The 11,986-nt window shown below is 52.1% G+C and overlaps 2 protein-coding genes across 5 annotated transcripts in view; both read right to left on the bottom strand.

Annotated features, from left to right (window-relative positions):
* Positions 1-598: 598 nt before the first annotated feature.
* DUSP7 (dual specificity phosphatase 7) lies at positions 599-8,724 on the bottom strand. The gene is made up of 3 exons (XM_021533706.3): positions 8,142-8,724; positions 5,472-5,900; positions 599-2,995 (listed from the first exon to the last, which is right to left on the bottom strand). Exons 1-3 carry the CDS (start codon positions 8,551-8,553, stop codon positions 2,688-2,690), a joined length of 1,149 nt encoding a protein of 382 aa, XP_021389381.1. The 5' UTR covers positions 8,554-8,724; the 3' UTR covers positions 599-2,687.
* A 765-nt stretch (positions 8,725-9,489) lies between these two features.
* The window catches only part of POC1A (POC1 centriolar protein A), an 88,429-nt gene continuing 85,932 nt past the window's right edge, over positions 9,490-11,986 (bottom strand). For all 4 annotated transcript variants that reach the window (XR_014958167.1, XR_014958171.1, XR_014958172.1 and 1 more), the window contains one exon: positions 9,490-11,218. The gene's annotated coding sequence lies outside the window, so the exon portion shown is untranslated. The remainder of the gene's footprint in view (positions 11,219-11,986) is intronic.

The following is an 11,986-nucleotide window of genomic DNA, read 5'->3' as shown; positions in this document are numbered from 1 at the left end:
GTTTCACCCTATAGCATCCTTATCAGCCCCTCCAGATTTCCCACAAGCGATGCCAGGAGCACAGGGGGACACAGCACAGCCCAAGGGTAACACACACAGCACCCCCTTCCCCTGGGATGCAGGAGGGGGTCCAGCTCTCCAAGAGCCCCAGGAAAACCCATCAGGTGGTTGCCCACAATCCTCTGACTTCTTGCTTTCCTACCAAAATAAAGTCTGCTAGCACAACAGTTGTGGGCAAGGCTTTGCAATGCCTTTGTAGGCCACGCTGAAACAGCAAACAAAAGTGTATTTAGTTTATCTATTTATTTTTGGCACAGAGGAATGGCTGGGGTCAAAGCCAGTCCCATTCTCAAGCTGTTCTTTGTCCTCCAGTTTATCCAATACCCCCTTATCCTTCTCCTTCGCCTGCCCACCTCCCCCTCTCCATTTTAACACAGGTCTTAAAAATTAAGCTGTGCATGAAACCAAACACCACACTTGAACACAGCCCAGCAAATGCTCTCCACGGTCACAGAAGGATCCTAATCGACCATAAAAAATGGATAACAGCAGCATGCCCTTATATGGGCAGAGGCTAGACAAGGATCTGACACAAACATCATTTTTAAAGAAAAAATAATATTTATTTGCAATATAAACAAAGTCCCAATATTGGATCAGTATATATAGGGTCACTAAATTTCCTTCATAACTCAGAAAGCAGAACCATTCCTCAGTAACAAGCTTTCATTTGTACTAATCAGAAGACGCATCTTATTTTTTTTTTCCTTTAAAGAATAAAGACCACTAACAGCACAGGAAGCCTTTACAAACCAGCTTAGCTGTAATGCAATAGAGATGCACTGTCAAAAAATCCCTGAAAAAATAAATTCCTCCATGAGGTAAGATGCAATTAGGATATTCTCAATTTTCTCACTCACAACCGTACGCCCATTCTCCCTTCCAATGACCCACAATCCCAACATTGTGGCAAACAAAACCCAACAAACAAACAAAAAACAACCAGAAAACAAGAAACAGAAGCTCATTCCAACATTCTGATAACACCTTTAACAAAAAGAACAGTTTCAGGATGTGACAGCGTCAAACATTCCTCCAGATGGAGATTTTTTTTAATTATTTTTTATTTTTCTTGAAAAAAGTACAAAAAACTGGATATTTAGAAAAAAATCCGTGGCTTTTTTTTTTTTTTTCACTTACATGAGAGTTAAAGTGGACAGGGAGGGGGGAGAAAGGAGGGACTACATTGCAGCCAATAAAGAAATCTCTAAATCCGTTCTGCCCTCCTCCCAGAAATTATTACCACTTCCTCCCCTCCCAGCTTGGTAAAAGGAGTTTGCCAAACACTAGCCAGAAATACATACAAGTCTTCTCAGAATAGAAGGCACGGCATAAAGTTATTTGAAAGAGGAAGAAAAAAAAATCAGAACCTCTGTTGAAAGCTCCAATCATCTCAGAATTTGCCAGTTAATATATATATTCATATATATATATATTTATAAAAATTCTCTGTTACAATGCTCTCCTCATCATTTCCACACCTCTTCACTCCCTCACGTGCTCCGTGCGTGACGATTGAGTCCCGTCCCGCCACACAATCCTCGCTCTGCTCCAGGCGCTCGCTGCATTCCCCCTCCACCCCGCACACGTGGGAAAGAATCCAGTGTGCTCAAGAAACGCCAGCACTGCAACTACCTTCTGGACTCGGGAAGCTGGAATGGTTTCGGGCCAGCTGGATGACGTTGAATCAGTCAACAGGCAGCAGAGAATGAAGCCGGGCTCAGACATGCTTCTACCAACTCTGGAGGCTACAAGAGTTTTACCTCTGGCAATAGCAAACAGTGTTTTTGGCAGGGGTGGCATTAAAAAAAAGCTTGCGGCTTAGTCACCTTGGCTGAATCAGTGCAGAGTTTGTGATTGTGAGTGCAGGAGTGGTGAAGGGGTTGCATTTAAGCCCAACTGGCCTTCACACATAACAAAGCTTCCTACCAGATGCTAACAACAACAGCAGCAGCATGTATCTCTCTCTGGAGTACCCAGTAATATGCCAGGACATACCAAGGCTTCACAAAGTGTGCAAAATGCATTTGGTCAATATAAACATTTGATTAAAAAAAAAAAATAATAAATGATCAAACAAGAAACAGAATAAAATACTGGTTTTGCAACCTGGTCTGTACAAACAGTCAAGAACTTACATATCTAAAAAGAGTTTGAACCCAAAGCTTGAGTAATATCTACCTTTTCTTATTTTTTTTCTTAAACCAAAAAAAGTAAACTTGGGTTTTAAAACAGTCTTGGCCCAACACCTTTTGTTCAAGGTTTCCAAGTGCATAAATCTCCTCATTTTCCACAGCAAGCTAACCCCCGGTAGCTCTTCACACGTGTGCGTGTTCTGACAGTCTCAATGGACCCAGGAAAGCGGTTATTGCCGGTGACAGCTGCGTCCCAAACGCTGTAACATCGCCCGTGTTAAATAACCCCCTGTAAAAACACTACCTCTTCAAACCACTTGGATCAGGATACTTAGTGAGCGGCATTAGCCTTCCTAAAGCAGCGATCAGGCACCTCTGCCCAGAGAAGCTACTCATCTCAGAGCTGCCTGGCTAGACAGGTATTTTCCTAAGAGTTGAAATACTCAAGAGAAGCGATTCGATGCTCGAGTTCCCGACCAGGCAGCGTCCTCTTCATGTGGACTCCAGAGTGTTCAGCTGGAAGAGGTTGTGGTTGGTGGGGGTGGTGAAGTAGAGCTGTTCACTGGGCGAGCGGTTGTCACAGGGGCTGTTGAGTCCCAGAGTCCTCTCAAAGTCCAGGAGTTGGCCCATGAAGTTAAAGTTTGGGGAAATGTTGGATTTTTTCCTTTTCACAAAGTCATAGGCATCATTCAGGGACAAGTTGAGTTTTTGCATCAAGTAGGCGACAGTGACTGTTACGGACCGGCTGATGCCAGCGAGGCAGTGAACAAGGATCCCACACTTCTTGGAACGGGCCTCATCTGAAATAAGACAAGGGGAAGGGGGAGTCTATTATTCTGCACCAAAAACAGGTGGCTTTGAAACAGGGCCAGGTGGCAGCTGCAAGCTCCCAACACCATGATGACTGCCAGAACTGGATCCCCTGCCCCTAGTGACACCATCCCATGTCCCTTGGGCACCCGTATCTCTCCTCATGGGGCTCAAGATATTCCTGCTGCATGGCAAAGATACACATCCCCAGCAAGGCCAAGTATCTCATGTGCTTGAGAAGCATCAATCAAGTCTAGCAACACATCCCTTGCCTAGGGAACACCGTACCCTCAAGAGAGCTGGAGTAACCCACTGGAGGCAGATGGAGCTGGAGACAACAGCTCTAGGGAGATGCTGGTGGTTGGGCACAGCACACCCACCTCTACTCCAACAAAACCAGGGAAGGCTGTGCACTCAGGGCAAGGCTGCAACCCAGCACTACATGAGCTATTCTCCTCTGCTGTTCCTGTCCTCCTTCCACTATAAAGTTACATGAATGCAGCCAATGCCAATTTAAGTGGAGTCTGAAGTGCAGGAACTTCCCTTATTGTGAAACTGTTCTTTAGGATCGACAGAAATGCACTTCACCACAAACAAACGCTTGTGTTGGAGGAGGCTCTCAGGATGAATGGTAGCGGGAAGCAGGAATGCAGGCCGGACCAAAAAATGGCGAGAGAACAGCAGCGAAATTTCCCCTCCCTTGCCACCAACTGAAAAGCACACACACACTCATTGTCTCTCGCACAGCCGGAACAGCGTGATCCCTTTATGAATTGACATCTCAGTGCTGAAAGAGGGACACGCCACTGAGAGCACTGAATGCACGCAAGTACCCAGCACTGCTTTTACTTCTGGGCAGCCCTATTTGAAGTCAGTCATTTGACTGAGAGCTTGGCGGGGAGCGAAATGTGGCAGGAGAAAGAGGATCCTCAGGCAAAGCCAGAGGTAAGAGACACTCTGGCACCATAAATGCAGGGAAGGGCAAAGAAGAAGCAGGCAAAACAGAAATCCAGACCTAAGCCACAACAGGTTTTCTGCCCAACCTCCAAAATCAGGCAAGAATTTCCAGTAGGGTGGGCAATCACCGCCCAGTGTACCCAGCCCTCCCCTCCAGGCTCTCCTGTTCTGCATTTTTCCAGACATTTTTGCCTTTCATCTGACCTGCACAGCATTTCTTGGTGTTTGGTTTTAGAGTGAGGTAATCCTCCATTTCCTGTCATTAACTGGAAAGCACAAGCTCGGTGCTCACAGAGACACGGGCTGGCTAGAGCAGACAGATCCCAAATGCCACATGTCAGTAGGGACACTGTACCTCATCCCTGACGTTTAACACCCTGCTCATGCAAGAAGTGCATATGGGACATCAGACAGGTCCCTGTTGCCACACGGAAGCAGCAGCTTCTGACCACAGTCATGTTACTGAAGGGCAGAAACTGGGGGCAAAGGAGAGCGTGTGGGAACCAGGGTTTCTGACAGACGAAGAGCAAAGATCCATCACTGCTCTGCCCCATTTCAGGCCTTGCAGCATAGCAAGCACAAGCTACGGGGTCTGAAACAGGCTGCACAGGCTTCAGTCTGCAGGCAAAGGTCCCCCTGTCCGTTACCTGTACAAGTGTTTGTAAGCAGACTTGAAGCCATGGGGCTTTAATAGTTAATGGTGATATTACTGCCTGTGCCATTCACCCCCATAAAACAGAGCTGATTAGGCTAATGACTATCATGAGCAAACAGCACAGGTCAGCCTGGAGGTGTACAGCCCTGTTCAGCCCAACATACACTTCCCACAGAATAAGAAGCAATTCTCAAAGTCAAGGCTGGCCTGAGAGATCTTCCTTGCTGAACCCCACAACCACCAGCCAAAACTGTCATAGGGGCTATCTACAGTGCAGTTTTTCCATCCAAACTCTGCAGTATAATTATAATCACTAACTTATTGTGTTGACACTTACCTTAGGAAAAGTATCCATACAAGGAGTTAGCTATGCTAGGATGACTTACAGCAGAATCCCAACTAAACTAGCAAATCCCCTTAGGAAAAGAAAACACACACACACTCTCTCCCTGATTTTAACCACATTTGGGGCTAAGGAATTGCTGGCACCAGTCACACTAAAGCAGATCCCATCCCCAAGTAAAGCAGGGAAAGGAGCTCCCCACTGCCTGGGTTCAGCCATTTCACAGCAGTGCAAATCCCCACACAAGGGCGAGAGGCAGCAGGGCAGTACAACCACTTGCAGGTAGCTCAGCTGAGGGGCTGCAAGAGGGCTGAATTTTGGAAGGGGAGGCCTCCCTGAACACAGAAAGGGTGATATGCACCAGATGTGCCACCTCACAGCGTGACACTCGACTGCTAAACTGATGCTGTGCCCCAGAGAGGTGAGGCTGCAGACAGCAGCAGCCCTGGGAAGCAGCACACCACATTCCCAAGCGGTGAGTATGAAAAGAGATGTTCTGCCAACTACCTACCAATGAAAGCAATGGCCTCGGGAAAGAACTGCGAGAGGTTCTGGCTCCAGTGATCTGAGATGGGGATCTGCTTGTACTTGAACTCTCCGTCATGCTCAAACATGTTTGGCAGGTTAGGAGTCACATTCAGGATGTACTTAATGCCATATTTGCCCAGGACGTCCAAATTGGTCGAATCTTTGGCACAGCCCAGGTACAGGTAAGGTAGGATCTGGACTGGAAAGGCAGGCTGATTGTTCGGGATGGGGCTCCCGTCCGACTCCGTGGCACTGCTGGGTTCCCTGTCGGATTCGCCGTCCGAGCAGTCGGAACTTATCCGCAGCCCTCCCAGGCCGAGGACTGATGCCGGGGGAGAGTTGCTGGGTGAGGAGCTGTCAAGGTTTGTCTCGCAGTGCTCAGAATATTCAGTCTGAAACTTGTTAAAGCCACCTGGGAATGGGGAAAGGAGAGAGGGAAGGGGAGAGGCAGAGAGGAAACAAAAAGATGTTTTATTCTTTAGAATGGAAAATCCTTCTACCTGTGAATATATGTTACTCAGAAAGCCTTTACCAGCAAGAAGTTGGTATCCCTTCAACTTCACAGCAAGAAAAGCATTTCCCTGCTCCTTTATCTTCCCTGAGCAAACTGATACTGAGCAAACAGGTCACAGGAGACCAAGGAGTGGTTCTTACAAAGTTCAATATCGCTTGTGAAAAATAGGGCTAAATCTCAACCACAAAATAAAGTAGCATCCACAAATAAAATCAATGCCAACACACAATCACACCTTGTTAGCTTCTCAAAAATAAGGAGCTTGGGCAGTTTAGGCAAGAGCTATTATGCCACTTAGAAAAGTATCCATGTCTGAAAAGACAGATCAGGGGCAACTACCACATACTCACCCTAGGCACTAAAACCCAACGAAATTATTCACCTCCAAGCAGGAAAAAAGACCCTAAGTTTTGCCACAGGGTGATAATTATTTTATCATTAAAAAAATAGGCTTTGCAACAGAGCAGTGTGACAGGTTTGTTCTTCACTCAAACCACAGCAGGAGCGCAGAGGGATGGGACCCTTCACATCTGCCCCTAAGATTTTTTCTCCGGCTCTTCAGCTCAGCTGCTTGGGAAGGAAGGCAGAGGCAGGGAAGCAAAAACCCCACCGATCTACCTCCTTTCCAGGCGGTATTAAAGTGGAGCTCAGCCATCGGGATCTGACACTGACAAATGGTTTAATTAGAAAGGGCTCCTGGAAACTTCGTTAGTGGGTTCGGCGGTTGTGGCGGGGTCACTGAGCAGGACAGACAGCTCCTGCCACATCCATTCATGAAAAAGGCTCGTCCTCGCCCTCCGCCTCCCCCCGCGCCGCCAGACAGCGCCAAGGAGCCATTTTGGAATTTTAATTAGAAACATTTCCCACCGAGGCTCCCGGGAAAAGGCAGAGAAAGGGGCTCAGCTCCTCCCCTGCCCATCGGGGAGAGTTTAGGAGTAACTTCAAAACCGCTCCTTACTTGCTAGTGATGAGGACGACGGGGAGAGAAGCGGGAATGCGAAGCGAGGGAGCAAGGGAGCCCATGGGGAAACCCCAAACCGGGACGGGATGATGATGGGATGGAGCCTCGCTCACGGGCAGGGATCGGAGGGTCGAGGGAGGAATGGAATCAACCCCTGTGCTGGCCCCTCACCATATTTTGGAAGGAGGTGTGTGCGGGCTGCGCAGCCCCGAGGGCTGGACCCCAAATACCTGACTGTCCCCCTGCCGCCCCACCCCGCCACCAGGAGCTTCCCCATCTCCCCAAAGAGAGTCCATCAAGGAACAGCCGTGTTTTTTAAAGAGCCGCAAGTGGCAACTTTCTTGACCACTCTCCCCCACACACGCTCCCCCGCTCTCCTGTTATTCCTGCCTCAAAGCCGCCACCCAGCGACCGGACTGGGAGCACTGGGAGGATGGGAAGGGTCCCAGTAGCCCAGCTGTGGGCTCTGCTCGGCCCGCTGCGATCTTTCAAAACGGCCAAAAAAATCCCCAAAAAACCAAAGCTCCCAAAGCACCCGCAGCCCTGGTGTGCGGGGTTCGGCTCATCCGCAGCGCAGCTCCCCGCTCCCCCATCGCCCTGTCCCGGGGGAGCAGCCGGGCTGCGCTCTCCTAGCAAAGGAGGAGGAAAACCCAAACGATGCCTTTTTGGTTATGCGGGAAGGTAAAATAATAAATAAAAAGGGCTCTCTTGCCCCCCAGAATCCGGGCATTCCTTCCGGAGGGCTGGAGAGGAGCCCCGAAGGGCTCCCTGCGGGGAGCGGAGTCGAGGGGCGCCCAGCGCTGCCCAGCCGGGATCGGCTCGGGACGGGGCAGCGCTGCAAGGACCGCGGCGGCGGCCAGGCTGGGGGGCTCCTCCCGCCGCTACCGGGGAGGCGACGCAGGAAGAAGCGGGGCGCTCCCGGCCGCTTCCAGCCTGCGACCATTTTGTGCGGGGGATTAAAGCGGGATGCAGAGGAGGGGGGAAAAAAACGTAGATAAAAATAAAAATAAATTGGGCAGAACGGATAAGGGAAGGAGGCAAAACGAGTCAGCCACCGCCGTCCGACCAGGGGATGGGCACCCGAGGGATGCAGCGGCCGGCCAGGGGCTGCGCAGGGGGACACGGACAAGGGATGCGGGAGCGGGACGGGGCTGAACGGAGAGCGACGGGCACCTCACCTTTCAGGTAATAGGCTTTGCAGCCGTCGTCGCGCAGCTTCTGGAGCAGGAGCCCCAGCACGGAGGTGGCGGCACCGCTGTCCTGCCAGTCGGCGGTGGCCTCGTCGTAGAGCAGCACGGTGTCGGCCTTGCAGCGCTTAACGAAGCGCTCCTTATCCTCGTGGTTGGGGATGATGGAGCGGATGGGCAAGTTGCCCTTCTTGAGTCGGCGCAGCATGAGCCCGGGGATGGCCAGGTTGATGGCCGTCTCGATGTGCGAGCTCTCGAAGAGCTCGTGGGGGCGGCAGTCGAGCAGCAGCAGCGAGCGGCCGCCGCCCGACTCCAGCTCCTCCTGCAGCCACTCCGCGCTCTTGCACGGCATCGCCGCAGCCATGGGCGCCCGCGGGGAGCTCCCCCAGACCTGCGTTTTCATGGGGCTCGGCAGCGGCGGCCGCCAGCGCCCGGCCCGCCGGCCACCCACGCGGCGTCCGGACGCGGCCCCGCTCCGCTGGGTCGGTCTCGCGCTGCGCCGGACGCGGCTCCGCTCAGCACGGCCGCGGGTGCGCGGCGTCTGCGGCCCGGAGCGCGGCGGCCCCCGCTCTGCCCTACGCGCTGCGCCCCATGCCGGCGGCCTCAATTAAAGCGGCGCTCGGCCGGCGGCCCGGCGAGTCATGCCTCGGGGGCGGGGCGGCGGCGGGGCCCGGCGGCCCGGGCCCGCCCCGCGCGGCGCCGCGCGCACGCCGGCCCCGCCCCCGAGCGGCCCCGCCCCCGCGCCCCCACAGCCAATCAGGCGCGGCGGGGGCAGCGGGGCAGCCCGATATGGGCAGGGGCGGGGCCGCGGCGGGGGAGAGCGCGGGAACGGCCCGGCAGCCGCGGGGGGCGGAGCGGCACGGAGCGGAACGGCACGGAGCGGATCGGAGCGGATCCGCACGGAGCGGAACGGAGCGGATCGGAACGGCACGGATCGGCACGGAGCGGATCCGCACGGAGCGGAACGGAGCGGATCGGCACGGAGCGGATCGGCACGGAACGGATCGGCACGGAACGGATCGGCACGGAGCGGATCGGCACGGAACGGATCGGCACGGAGCGGATCGGCGCGGAGCGGAATGGCGCGGATCGGCACGGCCCGCCGGTGCTGACCCCGGCCCCTCCGCCCGAGCGCGGGCTATGCATTAATAAAAAGGTCAAGCAGTGAAGTGACCCAGCCCACGGGCCGGCGGGTGTGCAGGCCCGCGTGGGTTCTGAGTGGGTCGTGCCCAGCCCTGTTTGGTCTTTAACAGGAACTCACAGTTCCAAAATAAAATCGACTGAGACTCATTAAAGCCTCCGCATTGCCTTTCGCTCTCAGACTGAGCTACAACATAGATGTTTTTATCCGTGCATCCTTGTTTATTTTTAGAGTATCTTTTCCTGTTGGTATCCACTACTATAAATACAAACCTTTTGTGCTGCAACACTAGCATTTCAAGACAGGAATGTAACTGGAGGCACCCTTAGGTTTCCTTCAATCTTTTACATTCCTTCTTGTGTGAATCAGTCCTCTGGTACCAGAAGTTTTCCGTGCCTCACACAAACTGTTCCCTGTTACAAAATAGATTTGATCTTTCTCTTTTTAATGAGCGGGATGACATTAAAAATGTGGTTCTGTATGAGCCACTTCTACTGCAGTCTATTTTCACCATGCAAGCAGTCAAACATTGGTGGATTGCTCAGAGAGGTTGTGCAATCTCCATCCTCGATAGATTTCAAGATCCAACTCAACACATCCCCAGGTAACCTGGCCTGCCCCCAGGGCTGACCCAGCTTCCAGCCAGAGGTTTGACTGGAGCTCTGTTGTGGTCTCATCTCGCCTAGGTTATCCTACAAGCCCTTGTTCTCCAAATTCTTATAAGCATGAGTGGGAACCATTTCTTCTCCCCAGTCTGGGGAGATAAACCATTCATTTTTTTATGTCTCTAACTTGTCATCTCTTTAGCCTCTTAGTATCAACTTTGTCAGCACACACTGTTTGAAAGGAAGAGGCAGATCTGTTTCACCAGAAGATTCCCAGGCTCAGCAACCTGACTAGGTCTCCTCAAGTTTTTTTTTCCCAGCTGGCCGAATTTCAGCCAGAATTGGGCTGTACCTTGTGTAACAGGAAAAATATTGCTCTTAAAACACTCCCCCACACGCAAACAAACACGTGCACACACAGAGTCTTAGTTGTAATGTTGTTGAGAACTGTGCTGTTCAAATGGCATTGTCTCTAGGCAGAACTTCAAATTGATTTGTATTTGAAGACGCTTTTCTTCTGGTCAAAATCTGCTTTTCTCAAAGCTGAGATCTACTACTGAAACCATTTCAGAGCCACTGTCTCCTCAGTGGTCTTTTATAGACCCTTAACACATGAAATATTCCTGTGCCTTTAGTACAAAGGCAGCACTTGGATGTGCAGGGGTCCTTCCTTTTGGTCTAATTCCTAAGGTTGGACCCAAATAAAAATGCCAGCTTAAGAAAGCATTTAAGCGCATGCTTAACTTTGAGCACAGCAAGCATCTCATTGCAAAACACTCTGATTTCAGCGGGACCGTGCTCTGAACCATTCATGGATTTCATTGGCATCAGCAAAATAAATGTCTTGTTCTACATCGCTTTTTTTGTGACTCAAGTGTGCCCAAGAAAGCGGAACAGCAGAAGCTGTCCACTTCCCCTTGCCCAGTTTATTTTTACCACTGGTTGCTGTGGGAAGCTATTGTGATTCAGTGTGGCAGTAGGAAGTTCCTAACACTGCTCTTTGCAGCAGAGGATGTTGAGGTTCTTATGCAAGCCACAGGCACAGTGAAAATAGCTGACCTTTCAGAATGTTTATCGAGGCACCTTCAATTCACAAGGGGAACAGCAGCGGCTTGTGCAAAGGACTAAAATCTGGGTCTAAAGTCCCTGTTGTGCTGAAAACAGCCCAGAAATCTAACAGCGATCCTTTTTGGTGGTGCGAGGGAGGCAGGCGTAGCCGCCAGCGTGTGGTCCTGTGAAACCAGAAGAGAAATGTTTCACCTCCATTCTGCGGTCGCACCAGCAACCACGTTAAGTTTCGGGACGGGCTCCAGACGCGTCACCTGCGGAGACAAGTGCAGATTTCACTGTGAGAAGGGCCAAAGCCAAATAATGTCACTTAAGAGCAAGGTGCCACCCTGCGTGCCCGGGCAGGAGCGGAGGGACGCTGGAGGCTCCCCTGGCTCCGGCCGCGCCCGTGCTGCCCTCTGCAGCCGGAGCTCCAGAGTGCGCCGCAGCCGAAGGCAGCGCCCTGCCGGCCCCGGGCACTGACACCCGGGCTTCTGCCGTCGCTGTCAATCCCTGCGGGCAGTCCCCGGAATCCCCTCCCATGCACAGGGCATCTCCTGAGACATGCCTTGCAGGCTGGGGCTGGGACGTGGTGTGCCAGCACCTCCTTCAGCCCAGCGCGGCTGGCAGGGGCTCAGGGATGTCGGTGGTGTTTGTTTCCCCATGCACAAGCCTTTGCTGACAGGCAGAAGATCAACACACATCCAGAAATGGGCAGTTCCAGCTCAAGGCCCAAAAGCCCCAAGTGCTTGTGACAAGGACTGCACAAAGTGATAACCATTCTACATGTGGATTTATAAAATCATAGAATATCCCGAGTTGGAAGGGACCCACCAAGATCATTGAGCCCAGCTTCTAGTTCTGCCCAGGACCATCCCAAGAGTCCCACCACGTGCCTGAGACCATTGTCCAAACCCTTCCTGAACTCCAGCAGGTTTGGTGCTGTGACCACTGCCCTGGGGAGCCAGGGGATTGCCATCATCCCCATACCGTAATACCAGACCTGACCCCAGGTTTCTAATACAGGCTGTGTGTTACAGTGA

The sequence above is a fragment of the Lonchura striata genome, chromosome 12, assembly GCF_050655825.1.
Source record: "Lonchura striata isolate lonStrDom1 chromosome 12, ASM5065582v1, whole genome shotgun sequence".
Lineage (NCBI taxonomy): Eukaryota > Metazoa > Chordata > Aves > Passeriformes > Estrildidae > Lonchura > Lonchura striata.
Note: the sequence above shows the minus strand (reverse complement) of the source record. Positions and strands in the feature narration are given on the sequence as shown.